Source organism: Thermobia domestica, chromosome 13 (assembly GCF_964235325.1).
Source record: "Thermobia domestica chromosome 13, izTheDome1.hap1.1, whole genome shotgun sequence".
In the NCBI taxonomy this organism is placed as follows: domain Eukaryota; kingdom Metazoa; phylum Arthropoda; class Insecta; order Zygentoma; family Lepismatidae; genus Thermobia; species Thermobia domestica.
This window is the reverse complement of record NC_137466.1, coordinates 71,188,878-71,214,915: the sequence shown is the minus strand read 5'-3', so window position 1 is coordinate 71,214,915 and position 26,038 is coordinate 71,188,878. Positions and strand designations below refer to the sequence as shown.

General features: G+C 37.5%; 1 protein-coding gene across 1 annotated transcript in view; it reads left to right on the top strand.

Moving 5' to 3' along the window:
• LOC145668230 (uncharacterized) overlaps nucleotides 1–26,038 on the top strand; it is a 135,764-nt gene that overhangs the window by 72,643 nt on the left and 37,083 nt on the right. The window contains exons 9-10 of the mRNA XM_081735885.1: nucleotides 1,601–1,769; nucleotides 8,112–8,276. Coding sequence (XP_081592011.1) covers nucleotides 1,601–1,769; nucleotides 8,112–8,276 — 334 coding nt within the window. The remainder of the gene's footprint in view (nucleotides 1–1,600; nucleotides 1,770–8,111; nucleotides 8,277–26,038) is intronic.

Sequence of the window (26,038 nt, the reverse complement as noted above, 5' to 3'; positions counted from 1 at the left end):
AGCAATTTGAGGGTCTTTGGGAATTGTCTCGGACATCATAAGCCTTGTTCCGTAGCGATTTGCATCAACACAACGAAAATTTTGTGTTTTACAGTATTTTGCGATAGTTGCCTAGCCGTTAAAAATACTTGTCTCATTACTTGCTTTTCGTTGCAAAGGCTCTTACAGACTGGCACCTTCGTTGCTAGTCGCCTATTTCAGTATTCTTCATTCCTCGGACAACTTCCATTTGCTCTGGTGAGTAGGGTTACCACATTTCCAATGAAAATGTAGGGATACTTTATGCAACAAATTAAGATAGAAATGTACGATCGTTTTTCAGTAATACTAATAAGATAATACGTCTTGCTAGTGAAGAGAAAATATTTTTCTACTTGATAAAAGGAAAGTGTGTTGTAAGTTTTTTTCTTATTTTGAAGACTGTATAATAACGGGCAAACTGAACTCCAACAATAATAATAATAATAATAATAATAATAATAATAATAATAATAATAATAATAATAATAATAATAATAATAATAATAATAATAATAATAATAATGTACAGGTGTTATAAAGGTTAGTGGTAGCCCAAACCATCAAAGCAGTATACACCACTAGGAAACACACTCTATATAGATCTAACAACGTTTCTATACCTGTGCTCATATAAAATAAGTAGTAATTATTATTATCAAGTATTCTGCCTTTTGGCAGGTCCTGGGACCAATGAGTTTTTTTTTTTTTTTAATAAATTTTAGGTTTGGGACTTGCGAAATTGAAAATTATCACGAATTCTTGAGCTTTAGTTTTAAATATCTTTCAAGTAGTGTTTTCAGAGTTCTTTATATTTCTTGTAATTACAGGGAGCAAAAGTATATTCGTCCGATATTCTCCTCCTGTTGAAAATTGCCAATGCACCGTTCATAAAAAGAAACCTTAACACTGGTTCGGATCCCAGCTTAAGGATGTCCCATCACGTATAGTCTCAGTGCTGAAAAGAACAATAAGTTCCAACTCATCAATCAACTGTAATTAATCAAAAGTAAGTTTGTACATTGCCCAGCAGGGAACAAAGTTACCTTTCTCTTGAATCGTGTTTTAAAGGTCATGTTACCCCCCAAACTTACTGAGCATCCGCCAAACTGTGTATGAGCAACTACAATATAAATTAGGGGCCGCGGTGGCTGAGTGGTAGAGCGTTCACCTCTGGTGCATGGGGTTCCTAGTTCGATCCCAACTCGCGCCAAGTAAACTTTATGGTGGACAAACATCGTGTGCGTGGGTTTCCCCTGGATTCTCCCATTTCCTCCCAGTTTCTTCATTCCACCATTTCATTCATTTCTCATCATCACCGTCTCCTTTGGTCTAGCCGGCATAAGCGTGGGATGTGAAACTGAAAGACTTCGTTTCATTTTTTACAATATAACTTCTCACTTTAACTACGTTTTTAAAATCTGTCATAGGCCTATACATTCCTCCTCCATCATTAAAGATGTGGAACATTTTAATTTAAGGATTTCTGTATTGATTTACATTCGTTTACCAGTTATCTTTTAAAAATATCAGTTGAAAAATATATGTTAATATAGTTATAAATGATTAATTTTCTTATCAGGTTTCATCATTGAAGCTTGTTGAAGAAGAGAGAATCAAGCTAGCTAGAAACATAATTTTCTTAATAATACACACTTTTAAAGTGGGCATCCATATGGTGACAGATTATAGTTTGTTCTGGGTTCTCGACACTATTCGACGTCATGGACAAATCAAAACAGAAATTCAAGGTACGTATTCCAGATAATAATAATAATAATAATAATAATAATAATAATAATAATAATAATAATAATAATAATAATAATAATAATAATAATAATACAGGAACATTAATACATTGTATCCGGGATGGAACTGACAGTTTTTAAAACTATATAGTTGTAATATGATCAGAGACATAGAAGAAAAAATATTCATATTGAAGGAAAACTCAAAAAGTTTTGTTCAGCAAATTTTCATACTTGAACAACTACCGGTGACGGCGCTAGTATCACCGATAAACAAATGGCGTCGGCAATCGAAAAGGCGCAGTGCATGTGGTGGTTTGCAGAGACAAAAAGTGTTGTTTAAGTTCAACGAAACTTTCGATGTGTTTACCACAAGGATCTTCCATCACGCAACAATTTCCAGGCGTGGAAGGATCAATTTTTATCAACGGGGAGTGTAGTAAAAATACACAGCGGTGGTAAATCGCGTTGTCAGAAGAAAATGTGGAAGCAATAAGAGTGTGTTTCTCACGTAGCCCGAGGAAGTCAATTCGCGCAGCGAGCAGGCAATTGGCAATTCCAAAGCCAACAGTGCACGATGTGGTACACAAACGATTACGTTTGCACGCTTATAAGGTGCAATTGTTGCAAGAAATTAAGCCCAACTATAAGCCACAGAGAGCAGCATTTGCTACTGAAATTATGGACAGGATTGATTATGACCATAATTTCCTATTGAATGTTGTTTTCTCTGATGAGGCAACATTTCATTTGTCTGGCTGTGTTAACAGACACAATGTTAGGATATGGGGATCTGAGAATCCGCATGCATACATAGGACTTCTAGAGACAGTCCCAAATTGAATGTTTGGTGTGCTTTAACGCATAATGCAGTTATAGACCCCTTCTTTTTCATACAGCAAACCATAACAGGGAATGTGTTCTTAGACATGCTTCAACACTTTGCTGTTCCCCAGTTACAACATTTGCAACCTCAAGTGATATTCCAATTGGATAGTGTCCCGCCACATTGGAGCCTACAAGCGAGGGAGTACCTTGATACTAAATTTCCTGGCCGTTGGATAGGTCGTGATGGGCCAATTAGGTGACCACCATGCTCTCCTGATGTTACCCCTAGACTTCTTCCTGTGGAGGTATGTGAAAGACCTTGTGTATTCTGGTGAAAAGGTGCGTAACCTTGATGAACTGAAGAACCGTATTAGGAATGCGATTGCTTCAGTAACACCTCAGATGTTACAGAATATGTCGAGAGAGATTGAGTTCAGGCTAGATATTATAAGTTACAAATGGAGCTTATGTGGAGTTACACTGAGTTAGAATGACTTGTAAGTAAGACCAAATAACCTTTTTAGATCTCCTTTAAAATGCATGTTTTTTTCCTTCGTATCTCTGACCATATTAAAACTAAACACTTAAAAACCGTCAGTCTCATTCCGGACATCCTGTATATGACTGAGGGTACGGTGGCTCAGTGATAGAGTGGTCACTTTTGGTGCAAAGGGTTCCTTGGTTCGATTTCAGGCCATGTGAGTATGTGCTGGACACCATCATGAGTTTTCTTTAGGTTCTCTCGTTCTCTCCCGCATTATTATTCCACCGACTCTTCCAAAATCATTCACTTGCAATAATAACCCGTCCAGTGAAGCCATATCTAGCATCTTGGTGCTAGATCTAGCATAATTCACATGCATTTAGCATCTAGCATCTTGACTTTAGCATCTTGGGCAAATCTAGCATAATTTCATTCTTCCCTCTAATGAACAGAAAAAGAACGAAAATTTAGATGGTTCAAGGACCGTCGGGAATTCTTCTTCATAGTTGAAGCGATGGTTGGAACAATGAGACCAGCCAGTATTTCCGCGGTTGTAATTTATTGTTGAATTCAGAGAAATGTTCAAAAATAACAAAACATGACTCTACAAAACATATTTACTTACCCATAGTTTTATTACTGTCAACTGAAACCTGAATGTTTGGTTGTCTGGGATGTTTCTGTCCTTTTCAATTTACAACTTGAGAGGGGAGGGATGTGAGCGTCAGGGGAGAGCAAGTAATACGCTAAAGAAATGCTTCAGGCCTGTGTCGGAAGCGGCATGTTGTGTATATATTTCTTAAAATGTTATCCATTCATAAAACATAAATTCGACCTTCCTCCCGTATAAAGTGCATTTACCAATTTATTTCATTATCATTCCTGACAGCGTCATATTAGGTTTGTACGTGAATACAGTTGAAACACTTCATTAAAATAATGAAGATAAGTAGGGGCGGGTCCTTAAAATTAGTTAGGGACGATAATTTGAAAATCTGGCATAATTGACAAAAATTAGCATAATTCAGACCCGTCTTTGACATCATCGCGAGTCTCGGGTGTGACAACCCTGAACCCGTCTCCTTTGACTCATGATTCTCAACCTTTTTAGACTGATGACACATCTTACTGAACACACACGACATTGCGATACACTAAGATGATGCTGTTAATGTAGATACGAGAAAGTTGTTTTTCACGGTTTTTTTCTTTTTTCTTTTTTCTTTTTTTAATCTTCGGGAATAGAGAGAATTGACAAAATGTCATGTTGGCGATTACATAGGCTAAATTGTAATAACGATGTTGTTTTTCGCCAAAACCTTACGAACCATCAGTGCAGTGTCGTCGATATTCAACAGTTTGGCTACAAATTTTGCTACTACACGTTTCATGCCCAAAACATCCAAAATAAAGAGACAAATAATGTGCCAAACAATATCAACAATCTCTGTAATAATGATTCGGTGATTGTCCATAATCATTTTCTTCAATTTTTTTTGACGTTTTCATTTGTTATTGAGCGGGAACGTCCATACCGCTCGTTATTTCAGCACTTTCACGATCCTCTTGGAAACGTTTCTAGGGGTTGTAAACGATTGATTTACTTATAGAAGATTCACTAATAGCAACATTTCCAGTACGATTTTGTATTTTATCGCACTTTTAAAGCAAATTCTTTGTTCCACTTTTTCCAGCAGTAAAAAGTCACTGGGCACACAATATCTTGAAATTTTATCGACAGCCAACAATAAAGTATGCATCCGACATGGCTAGCAATGTCAAGATATATACGTGAAGGATAAATATGTCGGCACAACTAAAGCCCGTGAAAGTCTAAAATTCCCCGTATTTTTAATTAAACCATGTATATAACGGGTGTATCAAAAGTCTGTAGCCATAGGCCAATTCCGTTATGAGTGAAGATACGATTTTTTTTAAAATCGAAATTTGTTAGAAATAAGTGGTTTTCAATCTAAAATGGCGGAATTTTTCCAATCACACCAACCGTTTGCGTTTCACACTGGTAAGGAACCGTATGTTAAACGATAAACCAATATTGCCAGTTCAGTAGGCTATTCCTTTGAACTCTCAGCACACCAAGAATACACCGTTGTTGGGAAACGGATTCCAAGTGTTCTAGATTCTCTCATATAATCCCAACCTTTTTCTTCTTTTCTAGGAAAAATACCACAAAATGGTGATACACATGTCTAATTATTTTAAATGGGAAGTACATATACCAAATTTAACCTATTTACCCTTCAGAGATTTGGAAATAAGGGCATTTTACTATAATGATTGCCACCCTTATCCCCCCTTCCCAATTGAATTTCCAAAAATCTGATACCTTACGTCCTGTGTACTACCAAAAGTTCAATTTCTAGGTTAAGCGATTAAGCGAATACTTGTTTACATCTGGCAGAAGAAATCTAGAGGTAGGGCCCAAAGTTCTTGACAGCCATATTGGAAAATGGCCGCCATCTTGAACAATAGGGCTATTTTCAGAATATTCATTTTAAGTAGCTACTGCTTCAACACTATTCATTCGAATTTCATGGTTGTTACCTCATTATCCTCACAATAAAACAGGCTTTTAAATGCAACATGTCGTATGTCCGTATGACGTACAAAGAAAGGGAAATTTTGAGGAAATTGGGAATTTTTCTTTTAAAAAATATCGTTTTTGGAAGTTTAAGCCCCCCTAGAGCCACCCCAGGTGAGAGTACGCGAACCTAATGTACTCTGAAATAATACAAACGGGTTATGGTATCTCTTTGCCAAATAACATTGGAATATTCTATATAATGACATGAGAAAAAATATTTTCTAATCCTGTTTGTAAGTAGGAAATTTACACTAACAGGGAAAATGGCGATCTCAAATTTCTGGATAAATTAATATTCCAACGAATTTCATGGATAATACTTCATTTTCTTTAAAATGATACAATTTCTCAATTGCAATACTGTCTATGCCCCTGTGAAGTATGGAAAAGGGAAAATTTGAGGGAAATCGGGAAATATACTGAAATAATCCCGGGTGAAAGCACGTGACCTTAATGTACCCTGAAAAATATATTGGAGTATTGGCAATGCTTCTGCCAAATACTGTTCCGATGTTATACATAGTAACGTTGTGAAAAATAATTTCCCAATCCTCTTAATTATACATTAGGGTCTTTTTTGACACCCTTTATTTTGAAACCTGGAGATATAAAGGGAAATTATTTATAACATTTCATTTGTTTGTGCTTAATTTAATTTTGCATTATTGGACTTCATCATTCATTTTCTTACTTTGACACAACAAACACTTTTGCTCCTGACAAAGTTAGAAACAAAACGGGAAGAAGTACTAGAGATTAAACAGCTTTTAAAATGAAGGTAAAACTAATGTAATGTAACAAACCACATTAAATGTCAGTCTCAACGTCGTCAAAATCATAATCGCTAGTGTCAACATAAGTAGGAAGTTCGAATTGTTAACTTTCATTTTCACAGTCAGTACACTTGCAAAGCATTGTACACTGCATTCGTGAGCGTTGTACACTGCATTTTGTACATGCAACAAGGAGTGTTGTACTTATTGCAAGAACAACTGAATAAATCCCTACATCCACGAGCTGCTTCAGGAAGAGTTGTCCATGTTGGCTCTCAGCTCCCAGTATCATTTCTGTTCCAACCGCAAAGGCCTGGATCAGGTAAGGTAGGTTGTTTAACCAAGCACTGTCTCCAACAATAGCCAGCTTCATAAGCACTCCTAAAGATATGTTTGGTGTTGACAAATTCTTTAAATTGATGCATTCCAAGGTCTCTTATTTCTCTTAAATCCACAATTACCCTTTGAGAAACAATAACCCTATTATGCACATTTCGCAAGTCTTGGCTGCTGTCTTTAGATGGATTGCCTAAATCTTCAAAACCGTTACGTGTTGACTGGGTTTTTGATGAGTATTCATGGTGTTCCTTTGAGACTGTGTTAGGCTTTTTAAATCCTTCTTGAAATTTTTGTATCAATCTTGTTACTTCAGGACTAGCTACCATCCATCGCCTCAAAACATCTGGGTTTTTTGTTAATCTCACTGCACCTCCATCCTCCCTTAACGTAAGCATTGCACTATTCATGCACCTGGTCCAATACCATTGCAGAAAATAATCTCTCACTTATGTCGGGAGTAAACTTCCCAGCTAAAAACTCCTCATGAATTCTCGGGTGTATCTCTGGCAGATTTTTCATGTCACGTCAATGCACTGGAAGCCATCTGTCATAGTTTTGGTGTTTAAATAAAAAGAACCAAGGAGCTCATCTTGTCAGAGAATTCCCATAGGACTCAAACTTGGAGCTTCAGATTGATGTCAAAAATTTCAGAACCGAATTCTCTAGTTCCATCAGTGTACTCCAATATGCGAAACTTGGAATTCTTTCACAATTGTTTTTCCACCATTCCTTAAACGGAAGAGGCTCATTAGCACCATGTTTTTCTTCATGTCCATTAATATATTGAGTATAAGCTTGTTTTGATAAGATAAACAGAGCACATAATGTTACCTGATGTGCATACCTTGCCCTTGTAATATGATGCAATTTTATATAAGACTGAGCTTACTAATAAAACTCCAACTGACCGCAGTATATATATATTTGTGTTACAGTTTCGGCTATGTAACATAGCCTTCCTCAGACACATTATGAGAGAGATATCCAATTTTGACTGCTTATATACAATCTGGATTGAAGACGCCCACTTTCGTGTCTTGAATAGAAAGCGAATTTCGTTCAAAGAGAAGAGTGCCAGTTGAATACAAGAAGTTATACAATTTCTTATTCCGCAGTTTTTCTTTGGTTCTAGGAATTGTTCTTTTCAGAGATTTCATGGACATAAGCACTTATTTTGCCATTCACATCAAGAAGTTATTTACACAGTACTTTATTGTCAAATATGATTTGAAGTTAACTGTGTATACATATTTCTCAGTCGCGATAATTTTAGTAAATTAAAAGTAGCAAATAATAATTTACTTTCATTTTAGCTCCAAATATGGTGGCGTTGCATGTAGAAGGCGAAGGAGTAATTGCTAACATGTACCGTAGCATTATCAATACGTTTGCACCTCTTGGAGTGAAAAGTGAAGTTAAAGCTGTTCCTTGTCTACCAGATCCCAATCCTATCGACAAGGGTCGCTATATGCAAATTAGTAAGTGATAACCCTGTATTTAATTTATTCTTGTAAATAGATCATTTAAGAAATACGAAAGTTTGAAGTTATATTCTCGTCATGTGCCGTTACATGATTTAAAGATTTAAGCTTAAAGTATGTATGTAATATTGTACTATTTAACTACTAAACTGCTTATCTAACTAACTAACTAACTAACTCTATGGCCTATGGAACCCGGAGGTTCAGTGCCGCGTTCACAAAAGCTCTCCACTGACTTCTATCCTTAGCTAATTGCATCCAGTTTCTACTTTGTATTCCTATCTCTGCGAGATCCATCTTAATATTGTCCTCCCATCTGCGCCTATGTCTTCCTAATGGTCGTTTTCCTATGGGTCTACCAGTCAAGACTTTGAAAGCGTTTCTACTTTCTTCCATTCTAGCTACATGACCTGCCCACCTAAGCCTCCTAGACTTGACGACCCTAACAATGTTGGGTAAACCGTATAAACTATGTAGTTCCTCGTTATGAAGCTTCCGCCATTCCCCATTCTCGTTCCTCTTGGGTCCGAATATTCTTCTCAGGATCCTGTTCTCAAATACTTTCAGTCTATGTTCTTCCCTCAGAGTAAGCGACCATGTTTCGCAACCATACAGAACAACAGGCATGATTATCGTTTTATATATTTTAAGCTTCAAATTCCTCGACAGAATTCGCGACGACAAGAGATTTTGAACCGAACCGGTTTTGAAACTGCTTATCTATTCATATAATATTAAGTTATTTTCAGTTAGGGAAATTACTTCCATATTACGAAGTGAAACAGCCTTCTTTTTTATAGGCTACAGTGAGAAAGATCCGTTATCCGGAAAGCGCAGCGGTATATTGTACAAATATACGGATTCCTTATGTTTACTACGGAAATCAGTACGCAGTATACGTTATCTATATGCTCTCTATTTTTCCCGCTTAGATGTTACGACATGCCGTTGCAGAATGTCTGATATCTAACAATCTCCTACATTACATACGTATACGTATGTTACATACGTTATCTATATGTTACATACGTTCATCTGTATGTAAGATCATTACCGCCTATATTGTTTCATACGAAAAGTACGTATAGATGGAACACTTATACAGAAAGTGTTATAAGACATGCGTTTTCAGTTATACGTTTTCTGTACGTTGTCTAAAAACTACAGGAATTACGCGTGTAACCTATCTTTTTAAGTACGCCACATACATTTTTTCTTAGTGTATGAATTAACTTTGAATGGAAGTTTTTTCTAATTTTTGATTAATTATATTCTATATTTCTGTTATATGAGGGGAATGTGGGCTAGAAACAGGTAGTTGGGTCCTAACTTGATATCTCTTTTGAAGATGAATGGACGCCTTTTCTCCCTCTCTATGTGGGTGAACTGGTATTACCAGGGATGGAAAATGATCCGGTTCTTGTGAAAATGCTCCAGATAGGTTCCTATCTTTAGCATGGGTTCTTGGTGCCTGAACCGGTTCAAAAGCGGGTCAGAACCCGTTCTTTTTCTATCCCTGGGTATTACTACTGGAGAAGAAGAACCGGTCATTACAGCGATCGCTTGCAATCAGTTGGGTTATGCCAGTAATACTTCTTATGTTTTCATGCATTTGCTTTCTGAGTTTTGCACGTTAGATCTTTAAGTTTTCTTCAACGTCTCTTACAGAGAATAAACTGGTAAATAATATTATCCATACAGCATTTAATAAGGGTTGTTTCGATACTAAGTAATCGTACGTAGTCCTTTGCTAGGTTTGGTGACACTTTGTTTTGTCTAACAAGTACAAGTACAACCCGATCGGGAGAGTAATACTCCCTACCCTAGTTAATTGTTTTACGCGCTATCTTAGCTAGCTGTTTTAAGTTGGTCACAAAATTTATATCAAAGGGGTCAAGGTGGAACAAAATGAGCCCTGTGGAGAGTCTAACCCGGTCCTCCTCCTCCTCCTCCTCCTCCTCCTACTGCTACTGTTCCTACTTCTCCTAGTACTACTACCACTACTACTTATCTGCACAATAGTAAGTAAATCACGTTTTTGACTATTATTTTCATCTTATTTTAATGAAATAAAAGTGTTATGAAAATTTTAAAATAATTAAAAACTTTCTTTGGGCCGGGTTTGAACCCACGCCAAGAGGGATTTAAGTTCCTAGCCCGTAGCGCTAGCACGCTCGGTCACGGTCACGAAGATCGACAGCAACAAGCCTTTGATTTCTGCTATATGTATTCTACTTGGCAATAAACGGATAACGCAAACCAATCAGAACCATGATTTTTTTCCTACTTCCGGGAGTATTACTCTCCCGAGCTACTCTTGTACAATTGGGGTAAAACCGAGTGCCTATGATGGGACAGGATCGGACAGTACCCGGTTATACGCCACTACGTATCTTCTGAAAGGGGAAAATAGCTGAGTTATTTCATTGTTTAAGTAGGCCCAACTGTTCAATTTGAATTTGAAACTAACCCAAATCTATATATATAAAAGAGAACGCACAAATCCTTTGTGAACTCATCACGCTAATACGGCTGAACCAATTTCTTTCATTTTTGGGGGGTTATTAGGATTTGGACCCTAGATGGTTTTTATCATATCACTTTAATTTTTAATTACCAGTGTCTTGAGATAATTGACCATTCAAGTGTCCATACGTACAAATCCTTTGTTATTAGTTCATCATAGGTAAAAATAAACGTATTTATATGCAACCCGCATGACCATGTGACTCGGCGGGTTAACATAAATGACAGGCGATATAATGTTAACATTTACTGGAATCTACTATGGTTTTTATCATATCACTTGAAAGCGAAAAAGTAAAAATTATCTAATTAACAAGGTTTATTGCGTTCCGGGGTGACCGCAGCGAAGCGGGGCGGGTTAACATAAATGACAGGCGATATAATGTTAACATTTACTGCAATCTTCTATGGTTTTTATCATATCACTTGAAAGCGAAAAAGTAAAAATTATCTAAGTAACAAAGTTTATTGCGTTCCGGGGTGACCGCAGCGAAGCGGGGTGAACGCTGCTAGTCTATTATATAAAAGAGAACGCACAAATCCTTTGTTCCCTCATCACGCTAATACGGCTGAACCAATTTCTTTTATTTTTGGGGGGTTATTAGGATTTGGACCCTAGATGGTTTTTATCATATCACTTTAATTTTTAATTACCAGTGTCTTGAGATAATTGACCATTCAAGTGTCCATAACGTACAAATCCTTTGTTAGTTCATCATAGGTAAAAATAAACGTATTTATATGCAACCCGCATGACCGTGTCACTCGGCGGGTTAACATAAATGACAGGCGATATAATGTTAACCATATCACTTGAAAGCGAAAAAGTAAAAATTATCTAAGTAACCAAGTTTATTGCGTTCCGGGGTGACCGCAGCGAAGCGGGGTGAACGCTGCTAGTAAAAAATAAAAATGAAAGTGACTGTCTTTCTGACTTCACCACTCTTCAACCACCTGACCGATCTCGATGAAATTTTTATTATAGATGAGGTTCAGATCTGAGATGGTGGTGTCGTATCACTGTCACGGTGCAACTTAAGGAAGGAGGGGCAGGAACATTTATAAACGATCGAAAACGACTAATATTATTGTCGAATATACAGTTTTCGGGGTCACTGATGTGCACAGTGACACTTCTGATGCTAATTAAATCCAAATTCAGCACTGCAACTTCCAACAGCAGAGTCGAATCCATAGTTTTCGAGGTCACTGACATGAACACTGACACTTTCGATCCCGTTTATAACCAAATTCAGCCCCGCATCTTGGAGGAGGGGAAAAGGAAAATGCATAAAACTGATTTAAAAATATATTAGTGTCGAATCCAGTTTTCGGGGTCACTGAAATGAACGGTGACACTTCCGATACCGTGCCCCGCAACATGGAAGAGGGGGAGGGGTGTATATATATATATATATAATGGTCGAAAATGGCCGATATTAGTATTTAATTTATAGTTTTTGGGGTCGCTGAGTTGAACAGTGACACTTGCGATTCCGTTTAAACCAAATTCAGCTCCGCAACTTGGGGGAGGGAGAGATGTATAAAAATGATCGAAAATGGACGATAGTAGTGTCGAAACCATAGTTTTCGGGATCGCTGAGATGAACAGTGATATTTCCGGTGAAGTTTAAATCAGTGCCACTAAAAACGAAAACAGCATATTTCACGAGTATCAAACACATGAGATACGGAGTTGTGAATTTAAATTTTCATTTTAACTCAGCGAAGCGGGTAATATATGCTAGTATTTTATAACACTAAAAATTATTGTTTGTGTTGGGATTACAAGTCAGAAATTTTAAGGACTAAACGATTTGTAACAATAAAACCTATAAAACACTAATAATGCGTTAACAATTATTGTGTTAAATATTTGTACAAATACAGGGTATTTGAAAAAGAACTCCCTAGTTTTAAATATAAACTTAATTGGGAAATGAATGAAAACTTACATCAATGAGTACATATCATGAAAGGGAATTCCTTCAACTTTTGTTTAATGTTGGTAGACTTCAACGTGGGATCCATTTGTGGCCCTGCACACATCGAGATGATATTCCACTTCTCGAAACGTATTTACCAACATTTCAGGTGTAACTGTCCCAACCGCCGGGACGATTCTTTCCCGTAAATGACGATTAACTGTTCCACTGACATGAAATGTGGCCTAATCAGAAAAGAGAATATTTTTTAAAAAAATTGACATCATCATCAATTTTGTGTAGAAAGTCAGCAGCAAACTCATACCTTTCGATTTTATCAGTAGGTTTAATTTCATATAACAGTTGCAATTTGTAGGCGCTCAATTTAAGTCTTTTACGCACAACATCATACACAGTACTTTTAGGCACTCCTAATTGTAGACTACGTCTGGCCAATGACTTCTTCGGGCTCCGAACACAAGAAACGCGGATCTGTTCAACAACATCTTCAGAAGTTCTCGATCTACCTGGTGATTTTGCTTTTAAAACACTACCGGTTTCCTTGAAAGACTCTAGCCAATGACGGATATTTTTTGCTGTAGGTGGTTCACCGCCATACTGATGTCTAAAATTACGTTGCACTGTTATAACTGACTCAGTTTTCACAAGCCAAATAACGCACTGCGCTTTCTGTTGCGGAGTACACATTGTTGCTGAGTTGCTCTGCACTGCACGCCTGCCTGGAATGAACTGAGGAAACAGAGAAAAAAACAGGACTGGTGCTGTTTCAAGATCAAGCAGACCTGCCAACTGCAGGAGAGCCAAATTTGGAGAGTTGATGAATCAAACACCACAAACTAGACTATTGTATGTCACTTTGTACAGGTTCTAGGACATTGAAACTAGAGAATTCTTTTTCAAACACACTGTATATTATTAAATAATTAATATAATACCAATAACAAAGTGAGTATAATTGCTGTGAATGTCTTTAACCCTAACAGCACAATCACATAGCAGACATATGACTATCATATTCCCTCAGGTACATGGGAATGTGTCCAGTATGTGCCTTATATACTTTTAAGCAAGAAATCACATGGATGGCAAATGATAGTCACAGTCTATATCCGCCCCACTTAGCACATGAATATCATATGTGCCGATAGTGATGAGCAAATGCAAGACCAAGACCAAGACCCGGGTGGTCTTGGTCTTGCACATCCAGTCTTGGTCTTGGTCTTGCATTGGAACTCTTGGTCTTGGTCTTGCATTGGAACTCTTGGTCTTGGTCTTGCATTGGAACTCTTGGTCTTGGTCTTGCACACCCAGTCTTGGTCTTGGTCTTGCTTGCAAGAGTCTTGCAAGTCTTGTTTTTAAGAAACCTTATGCTTTTCATAGGTAAATTTTACTCTGGATATAAGGAATAATAAATTGTACAATGCGCCAATAGTAACGGAAATACAATGTATGTTTTAAAACTAATATGGTTTACCTTCATGTAAGTATGATGATAGTGTACAACATAGGCGATGATTTTTTTTGAACGGGACCCATGCTTCACTACTTATAAGATAAATCAAAACGTTCCGTAATATTTTTATATTTTTTAATAGATCCAATACTTGTTTGGTTCTCAAACTGTGGAGGCTACCCCTAAGATGCATGAAAGACAATTAAGATGGAAAAGATTACTGAAACACCGTGAATTGCAAAATTATTTTCACACTCTAAAGCAGGCCTGTCCATGAATTGGCTCCCGGAGCCAAAGCGTGAGCGGACACGAGCGAAGATAAGAACAGGTGAGCACAGGTGCTGCTAGCTTCGCTTCTTCCACTGCATCCGATAAGTGTTGCCAACCACACATGATGGCAAAAAACCTATGGCCAAGCCTGGCCAGAAATTCGCACGATGATAAGCATTGAGCAGACGCAAGCGTGAAATGTGCAGGTGTGCTCTCCCCCTCCCCATTTCGAAAGCAGTGACGCGAAAACACTGCAGGAAATAAAATTGGTACGTTTTTTGGTTGAGGAAGACGCATGATAGAGGTTACAGTTAGCGTTGAAGTAACTAACAAATGAACAAGAAAGAAAGAAAGAAAGAAACTAATATTAAACATGTCATCTTACAGACGTAAAAACGACTGGAAAAGTCGGAAACTAATTGTTTCAGACCTTTTTAGCTTGCTTACACAATTCGTGACGTTGTATTACATTAGCACTCGGTCTGTAATTTGTCATTCGCTTCACGTTTGCTAAGTTGTAAACGCCTTTCGTTGCTAGATTGATAGGAGAACGACGGGAGGTTGATAATAATAATAATAATAATAATAATAATAATAATAATAATAATAATAATAATAATAATAATAATAATAATAATAATACGCATTATTATTATTATTATTATTATTATTATTATTATTATTATTATTATTATTATTATTATTATTATTATTATTATTATTATTCGGACCAAAGAGGGATGAAAATGGGGATTGGAGGAAATTCATAACTAGGAATTGCATAGTTTATACCGCTCACCTAACATTATTAGGGTTATGAAGTGTAGAAGGCTCAGGTGGGCAGGCCATGTAGCCAGAATGGAAGAAATTAGAAACGCTTTCATAATTTTAACTGAAAACCCAATTGGAAGAAGACCACTAGGAAGACCTAGGCGTAGATGGGAAGACAATATTAAGATGGATCTTGCAGAAATAAGAGTACAGAGTAGAAACTGGATCCAGTTGGCTAAGGACATAAGTTAGTGGAAATATTTTGTAAACGCGGCATTGAACCTTCGGGTTCCATAGACCATAGAGTTAGTTAGTTATTATTATCTAAAAGAAATGTTCAAATGTTGTTAAGAGACAATTACACAGAAGAACCGAGTTTCGACCAAACACTAATTTGCCGGAAGGAAATTCCAGTGCAGTCCAGCCTACTTTAAGCGTTATCCGTGCAACCCACGTTTCATGTTCAAGACATTGGGAATAATTGTTCGTATCATTCAGTTGGAACGTTTCCTTTCGAATTTACGCTATTACAGTAGACCTACGCTATTACAGTAGGCCTACGCTATTACAGTAGGCCTACAACATTGTGACTTTCAAAATCAGTCAGTAACTATCGAAGAAAGACAAGCGTGTAGCTTCAGTCGTTGAAATGATTTAACATTCTTTTTCACTTTTAACAAGCCACCGGCAAGCAACCAGCCAGGGACAATACATTTTTCCTTATTAAAAAGACACTCCTTGTTAAAAAAAAAAAAAAAAAAAAAAACTAATTGCAGTCACTAACGGTCACACTTAAAAATGGAAAATCTCTTTGGCTCTCTTAATATTTTGTTTGATTCTTTGCGATCAAAGTAACTTTAAAAGTGGAGTAAGAAACACTATTCTTCCTATTGATAGTGTAATAGTGGCTTCTAATCTCCACAACCAACCCCTTGCTAAGCCTATTCGTACACACATACATGCATAAGCTAATTTTCTGGAGATATACTTAGATAATTACAAACAAGTGCTACAGTTTTTTCTTATCAACAGATTATCTCTTTTCCTAAAAAGCGAAACAACATAATATAACAAACCCACACTCGGATATAACAAACCCACATCCCTCTTTAACAAAAGGAAAGAAAAAAGAAGAAAAGGAACGTACATAGTTTATCATTTGATTGCTGTTACAAGTTTGTATTGTCTATAATTAACGGTTACCACATTGTAAAAAAACACTTTACACTAAATGGCAATCAGTTACCATACATACTTTTTTTTTTTTTTTTTTTGGTAAGCTAGTGATTACCGCCAAGGTTGACAACACTTCCGCTCCTCTAAGGACAAAACCCGAAGATCCACGAAGCACGAACAATGGTATTTGCTCGTAGAATGCTCGTGAGCGTTCACGAGGAGAGTTTCCACTATCTGCTCGCCGTGGGCAGGGCTGCTCTAAAGGCATCAGATTTTTTTCTTTTCAACCACAATTAGCTAATCTTTGTATTGAACAAACTTCAAATTAAATGTTGAGATTTTCTTTTACTGATTCCAATATGTACTCTATGGGGCAGAAACATGGACATTACGCAAAAGCGATGAGAAAATTGAAGGCTTTCGAAATGTTGGCATGGAGAAAAAAGGAAGAGAATTAGCTAGGTTGAACAAAAAACGAATAAAATGTTAGAAACAGTAGCAATATGGGAGAAAAGAAGACTTGTAGATGTAATTAAGAGAAGGAAGAGGAACTGGTTGGGACATTGGCTGAGGAGGAACTGTATTATGAGGGGCGTGCTAGAGGGTATGGTGGGAGAAAAGAGAGGGAGGGGGCGAAGGAGACTTTAGTTGAAGGCAGGGCCGCCCACAGGGGGGATGTATGGCGCAGGCTGCGCCATTGAGAAAAATTTTGGGGGAGATTTTACTCTACTTTCGAACTAGCAATTTTACTGTCGGAATAGCATTAAAACACGATTTTGAGAAGCTAATTTTCAAAAATTTTCCGGGGTGAACCCCCGTACCCCCTGCTTCGATACTCGATGAATGAAGTACCACGCAAGTAGCCGTATGAAATGAAAGGTTGGTTCGTTTTAAGAGAGAAGGACCGCCCACAGGAGGGATGAATGGCGCAAGTTGTGCCATCGAGAAAAAAATTGGAGGGAATAAAAAAATTGGGGAAGAATTTTACTCTAATGTCGAATAAGTAATTTTGCTGTCGTCAGAATAACATTGGAACACGGTGCGATTTTTTTTTTTTTAATCTCGAGAATGAATCCCCCTACCCCCTGCTTAGAAACTCTATGAATGAAGTACCGCGCAAGTTGCTATATGAAAGGATGGGCTGGTAGGTTTATCGCTTTGTGTAGGTAATTTACCCATTTTCTGCTGGGAGCATTTATTTATTTCTTATTTATACCATGTACGACACTTAATAAGTAATGCTGTTCAATTGCTACATGATGTATAATAAATGAATTAATGATAATATTTTGTATAGTTTTCTGTTTGTGCGATTACATTTTCCAGGGCCTGCGGTAAATTGAAAACCAACTCAAAAGTGGCATCACTGTGTACAATAGAGACTTTCTGTGAGAGGTCGCTCCAGTAGTATTCTATATATTCAGCTCCATGTATTGTTGAGTGAAGCCAGCTAGGCAGTTGTTCGTTTTTCGCAGATCCTGGAAAATGTAATCACACATTCACACACATAGAAAACTATAGAAAATATGATCATTCATCATACATCAAGTAGTAACAGAATATTGTTACATATTATATGTCGTCCATAATAAATAAATAAATAAATAAATAAATGTAAACGTAACCGAACAATAGATCGGTTAAAATAGCGCCAAGAATTGAAATCACAAAAATGAGCGCCAAGTTCTGGTGAACAACAGTTACAAACTCTCAAGGAATCACTTTCAAATTTAGATTTGAAACTTGCCTATGTTGTCTGTTGAAAATTATAAAGTAGTTTGACATAATTGTGAGCTAGTGGTAACCATACAGACAACAGCCAAGTTTCAAATCTAAACTTGAAGTGAGTCAGTGAGTGTTTGTAACTGTTGTCCACCAGAACTTGGCGTCTATTTTTGTGATTTCAATTCTTTTTAAGGCCACTCGTACTTGGCTCATTTACAGGAATGTTTTTTGTTAGATATCACTTCTTTTTGTAGGCTAATTTCGAGGATAACATTTTCTTTTGGTATCAAACTCAATAACTTGTAACTTGCGTCTTACTTTTCATGTACAAGGGAATTATATCAATATTTTGTAAAGAAAAAAAAATAATACTACTAATTGTAAAAAAAAGAATACCTGTGCCATACACAGTGTGTAGAAGTTTTTATACCCTTCAATATCCTTATAGAACATATTTAGTATTGTACACTACCAAGACTACTAATAAAAGTAATGCCATTTTTATAATTACTACTCCCCCTACTACTACTACAAGCATTCTATAATACTACTACAAGAAATAAAAACAACAAAAATAACAATTATTAGTACTATAAAAACTACTGCTACACTAGGCAATTGTTTTTAGAGGACCTGAGTTTTGAGGAGGGAAGAGATTATTAGTTTTGGGGGGAGTGCGCCATCAGCTTTGGGGGGATGGACACCCCTGGTTGAAGGAAGGTATTAAAACAGAAAAATGCTACGTCATGACGAAGAGACCAGCTGAGGACCACCGTACTACATCGAAGCATCTCAGTTGCAGCAAGTGACCTGCCAATAATTGCAGAATAGCTATGATGATAATGATGATATTTTTAGTAATATTGGCCAAAAAGGAGAGAGAAAAAATTAAAATAATAATGATTATAATCAAACCTCTTAATATTTTATAATAATTTGAGTAAAAACTGAAAACGACTAAAGTGCCTATGTCTACATTGTGTAAACTCAATTTATATAACGTTGACCTCTGGTGCTAGGGGTCTCGGGTTCAAACCCTGCTCCCGCCAAGTGAACTTTGTGGTGGACAAACACCGTGTGCGAGGGTTTTCTCGGGGTTCTCCCGTTTCCTCCCACTTTCTTCATTCCACCATTTCATTCATTACTCATTATCACCGTCTCCTTTAGCCTAACCGGCATAACCGTGGGACGTAAAACTCAAAATTTCATTTCATTTTCATTTCAATTTATATAAATACTTTTGACCTATATTAGAAGTACAAAGTAGCGGCATCAAACTCCAAGTTATTTGAAATAACTGTACAAAATCACTCTCACTTGTGAATATGGATTTTATTGTTGTATAATGTTGTATCGTTCAATCCTTGATGTGCCGTATACCTAGGAGGCTAAAAGATTTGTTGACAAACAATTATTCAATCTATAAGCTTCCATCCATGAAATGAAACTTGTGTTCACATGCACGAATTTTTGTCAATGTCATGAAAATGTTATTTCGATATTAATTTTATGAGCACACGTTAAAAATTTCCAACAGATGCTTGAGCTTCGGAGCCAAGGCCATACCCATGTAGCCAGCACCTATCGTGTACGTAATTACTGATGTTCAATACTACATTTCCCGTTAGTTTTGGACGAAGAACACCATTAATAGCTATGTTTTGAAATGAAATGAAATATCGAATTTAACGTCCCACGGCTCTGCACCGAGGCTAAGCAAGACGGTGATGGTGATAATGAACGAAATGGTGGAATGAGGAAAATAGGACGAAACGGGAAAATCCCGAGATAACCCACGCACACGGTGTTTGTCCAACAAGAAAGCTCTCATGGCCTAAGCTGGTATCGGACCAGGAACCCCCTGCACCAGCGGTAAACGCTCTACTACTGAGCCACAGCGGTTATAACATATTTTAGTTTACTTTTCGCTTATCTGCTTCTTATGGAAACAACTATTCTTCGTATTTTTGTATAGTTTACACAACCCACAGGGATGCTCCCCACTTCCTGCAGCAATTTCGAAGTACGCATGAAATTTACTTTTTGCGCTCGCCAGTTGCGTTTTTGATTTTGCAACTTTATTCTTATGCTTTTCGAAAACTTTATGTATAGTACTATCATTGCTACTATCGTCTTGTGATACAAAACTACTATCATCACTTAATGACACATCTGTTAAGTCATTATCACTCATTTTTTTAAAAACACAATCTTGCAATCCAAGATATTAATTTTAAAAAAATAAATACACTTGTTTCGAAGCTAAAAAGGAGTAGGTATGTCTGTTCAGTATTGAATGAGAAAGACTGTTTGAATTTCGCATTCAGTTCCTTACTGGCAGGGGCGGTTTTAGGATTTTAGTTTTGGGTAGACCCGCTCCCTCACTTATGGATACATACACATTTGATTGATTAATGACAGTAAGAAATCACTTTTGCAGTAGTGGTTGATGCTTTTGTTAAATAATTATCTACCATTAGTATAAATAGTGGAAATTATATTTATTCTTTATTGTACCTTTTACAGTGGCGAAGGGTGACAGTTTCAAGAGGGTAGGCCCAAGGTTCTACTACTACTACTACTAATAATAATAACGATAATAATAATAATAATAATAATAATAATAATAATAATAATAATAATAATAATAATAATAAAATGAAACAGATTAGACATAAATATTTTACTATAGAAATACAAGAAGACGAATTCACATAAATTTAATGCAATTGTAGTTCATAGGCATGACTTATTCGATCCGGATCTCAATTTTCAAACTGAAATTGACGTATGTGACTCATAGATGATCTTAATTCGCCATAATGCAATTTGTTTTAATTGGCGTGATCGGGTGGGGAAGATGGACTATCACATTGTCTGCGCTTCACAAGAAACATATGTTGTTTAGTCTACATGTACTGAAACAAACTCTGCTTGTAAAATTTTGTCTTTAATTATATTGTTCAAAACACATGACAAGCATTCAATCAAGATATTTTGTGTGTCACTTAATTCCGCTTTAAAAACAGAATCAGACTTAAATATTTTTATACGCTGCTCCTTATTTCAACAACTATATATATATATATATATATATATATATATATATATATATATATATATATATATATATATATATATATATATATATATCTGTACCCATGGGCGGATTAAAGGGGGGGCGAGGGGGGCGATCGCCCCCCCCAAGACCCCTCCAAAATATTAAAATTACACACACTGTTGCTTGTAGCTTACCGCCACCCGAACGAAAGTTTGGGATCGTTCTTGTGTTATTTCAAAAGAGGGTTAATTCTTTAAATTCTATTTAAAAATTGTGTCTGTCCAGCATGCTGCGTTTACGCTAACGATAACTCGAGTCATAATATCAGATAAATTTCAGGAAGAAGGAAGATTTTACTTGAGGCCATAACATCAGGAAAACTATCCATGGCTAGTTCTTTCCCATGAGAGGGGTCTTTTTTTTTTTTTTTTGTAAATATTTCTAATTTTTTGCAACGGGTTTGGTTGGGGACTATCGAATAAACATGCCTCTCCAAACTCTTTTGACTAAACCTTTGAAGAAATTCGCTACTTTCTACGGTATTTTAGACAGTGGTGCCCCCCCCTTATGTCCATGACGCACCCCCCCCCAATTGTCTATCCTTAGGTGTTCTTCCATGAAAAAATCTTCTTTTCGATTAATTTTTACACCCCCTCAAACATATTTATATAGATTTTTAACCCCCCAAATATTTCAATGACGCACTTTGCGTCATAGCCCCCCTCTGTGGTCACCCCTGTTTTAGAAACTCACAACAAGGCATAATAGTACATTAACGCTGTCGAGGTCGGAAAAACGTTTCTGAAAAACTACTGGGAACCAGTGAAACCAGTCGAGAATCAAATCGACTCGTCAAGAAGACAAGTAATCCTAAATCGCGACAAACTGAAATTAATGTTGTAGAATGTGATATTCCTTGGAAGGCAAGGCATTGCTTTTCAAGGCCACAGAGAAGATGCTTGTGCGGATAATTCGGCCTCAGATGGTGACGGTGTAGAAACTAAGTTCAAAGAGGGCAATTTTCGAGAATTGGGCAAATTTAGAATGACTAGTGGTAACGATATCTTAAAGAATCACTGGAAGAAAACATCGAAAAGGACAATTTTTGCCAATAAAACCACACAAAATGCCCTCATTGTGGGTTGTGGATGAGAAATCACGTCTATAGTATTGTCAATCGAGTGCGGGAGGGTCAGTTTTATTCTATTATGTTTGATGAAACTACGGACGTTTCGCACACATCTCAGCTGTCTTTGATTCTAAGGTACGAACACATGGGTGAAATAAGAGAAGACTGCTTCAGTTTCATTGATCCTCGATCAGCAGAGCTGAAACGTGAGGATATTAATTCGAGCTCGGAATCCGAAGACGCAGAACCGCCCGAACTCTCACTGACTGGAGGGAAAATTGGAAAAATTGCTCTATCTTTGCTACGAGACTTCTCACTTGACCCGAAAAACTGCGTTGTATTGGTACAGATGTTTGCGCCGTCATGACCTCTCCAAGTCGCGGGGCAGTGCAGGAGATCCAGAATGAGGCTTCAAACACGCTGTACTGTTCATATTGCAATCACAGCCTCAACTTATCCATCTTCAGGTCATCGTCGATATAGTGCGTGAGGAAATGTCTGGGAACAATGAAAGAGATCATTGTGTTTTCCACCGCATCGTCAAAACGTAATACTGCCCTTAAGCTTACGCTTGGTGGCCAATTGGAGACATTTTATGCAACGAGATGGGTTGAACGGAACTACATGGTGTTACAATTTCACTTGAAATTTCAAGAAAATTAGTGAGGCTCCACAGTGTGTTCCAAGTGATCCAAGTTAGATACAGCCAAAGCACGGGCACTTTCTTCTGCCATGCAAGACAGCGAGTTTATCGTAACTATTACTTGTCTTCAGGATGTTCTCGCGATAACTCTCTCCTTCATCGACTTTTGCAGAAGACAGATTTAGACATGAACGCAGCGTCAGATGTCATTCAGGACACTATCGCCGCATTAAACAAGAAGCGTTCAAACAGCAAAGAAGAATTCAGGGCAATTTTCGAAGCAATATACAGAATGGCTGCCAGTGTCGATGTGCAGATTCGAACTCCTCATCTCACCCAAAGACAAACACATCATACTCACTTCAGGGCAGATGACACGACATCTTACTACTGAAGAACTGTCTACATTCTGTTGATAGAGTCGGTCGTAGAAGACCTCAAAATGCGTCTTGCGCCGGAAGTTTTAAACGTATATGGACTCAACATTCTATTGCCAACACGTGCAACTGACAAAACTCTGAGCAACACCTCCGCCTTCTAGAACTATCAGACTTCACAAAACTATCGGAACTGAAGAAAAAAATGCTGTTTTCCCTCTTTAGTTCTGAATTTGCAATCTGTACTTCTAAATGGAAGAGATTTAAAGAGGAAGGTAAAACTCTATCGCGGACTGCGTTGGAAGCCTTGGTCACCAGTGACGAAGATCTTCGCGTGACTATTCGAAAACTGTTGTGCATACGATACGGCTAGTGCATAACAATCTTAATCCACTTTGCACCGACTGAAAACGTGGTTGCGATCTCGTTTTGGCGAAAAGCGGCTGAATGGAAAAAATGAAAATGAAATTTTTGAGTTTTACGTCCCATGGTTATGCGGGCTAGGCTAAAGAAGACGGTGCTGATGAGCAATGAATGAAATGATGGAATGGAGAAAGTAGGAGGACTAGCACTTTTGAATGTCACAGGAACATTGTCGTAGATCGCGACAATATTATATCCACAGACACGCCTTGGGTGGTATTCACCAAAAAAGCACGTTTTGCGTTGTAACTTGTCGTAAGTTCTTTTGTCCTTTTGTCTAATTCATTTTACTAAAATACAGAAACATTATGAGCGTTCTAAGAAATGTTTAACCTGATATTTTTCTAGCGAAATATTTAGTAAAGCATAGCCACGACCAGGCCTGTAGACCGAATATCGTTTTGGGGGAGGGGGCATTGTGGTGAAAATTCCGTAGCAATTATATCTTTTACCCTCTTTTCCTGAATCCGCTTTACCTTTCTTTTTTTTTGGGGGGGGTAATTTATGGGAACATATTCCACTCCACAACAAAGAGCCCCCCCCAAGACGTTTGGTTTAATCCGCCAGTGTCTGTACCAATGCATGCAGAACTCTCTTGCCCTCTGTTTGTTCTATTTTCAACACAGGCGTTAGTCTTCGTTCATTAATAACACATTAATTTTCAAAAGACCACTGGCATAGTAGGTTTTTTAATAGGAATTACAGTATATTACGATATTCATATTCTCCACTTACTAACATTTTCTCTCATTCACTTTTGCAAATGTAAGAAAAAAAAAAACACTCACAATATCTCAAAAACATACACTCTTTCTAATGAACTCAATGAGTCTGATTTCGTACAGGTTTGCGCCAACTCAACGGAATAAAGGGGCATTAGTTTGCGATAATAGGCGTAGCGCCTTTAGAATTTCTTGTTCCAGTTTTTGCGTTGCGTTAGAATCCGCAAAATTAAGGAAAGTTGGAACGGAATGGAGCCCACGTTATCTTGCTCTTTATTTGTTTGATATATCGAATCGAAATCGAAGGTCTCGAGAGAAACTAGTAGGTAGAAACGAAAGTCGATAAGCGCTGAGGCCGGTCTCTTTCGCAGGTTATACGCTGGTGAAGAAAACATTTCCAAGACGTTCTCTCGCGGGATTTTCTGAGTAGCTTGGCGGTAGTTCTACTGCCGCCTAAGACACTGCTCGGTGAGCCTCCCAGCAGTGGTGCCAACCATGATATTTTTATCGAACAATTTTTTTTCAACTTAAAAAATATCATGCGTTCTGTGAAGGAAAATAAATTCATTATAAATTATAATTTCTGAAAGCAAATTGGTAGGGCGGGCCTCAGGGCCTCTTACCACCCTTCGCCACTGACCTTTTAGTATTTATATATTTTTCAAAAGTTTTGGGTTGGCCCGTGCCTTCCCGCTAAAACCGCCACTGCTTAGTGGACGTTTGTGCGTTTCCTCAACAGACTGCCTGAAGCAACTGAGGGGTGGAAAACAAATCCCTGTTTAGCTGTATTTATCCCAGGATGAGCCGACAAACTTTACCAGCTCGAAGGTCAGCTCGAAGACCCCAGATAGCACACACGCGTAAAATAGTGTCTAATTTTCCGATAAGTAGTCCCCATTGTTTAAAAACGTAGGAATGCGTCGTTATCCAGCACCAATGACACATTTCTAAGATTAGAATGACACCTGTGTGGCTTCAAAACTAGTAATAACTACGGAAAATGCGAACAACCGATTCAGAAAACGACATACTGTAGCTATATTGTACGGATTGCATAAACTATGTACTGGGAGCAGGCCCGTATCCAAGGGGGGTCTAGGGGGGCCGCCCCCCATAAATTTTGGCTGCCCCCCTAAAATTTTCACCATAGGCTAGCAAATGAACTATAACATGATAATAAATTATAACATGGTTGGATCGGCCCCCCTAACTTCAGCCCCCCCCCTACATTTTTGGGCTGGCTACCGGCCTGACTGGAAGCACATTTACTTCAGCGGCATTTTTACTGAAGCCAAGAAATTCATGTGAAAGATGTAATGATTTTTCCCCTTCCTTTTTACATTCTATACATAAAATAAAGTAGTACCTGTACTTGTGTAAGACTTGCGCAAGTGTCTTAGTCTTGAAGGTATAGTCTTGGTCTTGATCTTGCATGCAAGACTCTTTCAAAAACTGCAAGACCAAGACTCTTGCGCTCATCAGTATGTGCCAAGTGTCGGGTATCTTAAAAGTAGCTGGGACACCTAAATGGCACATG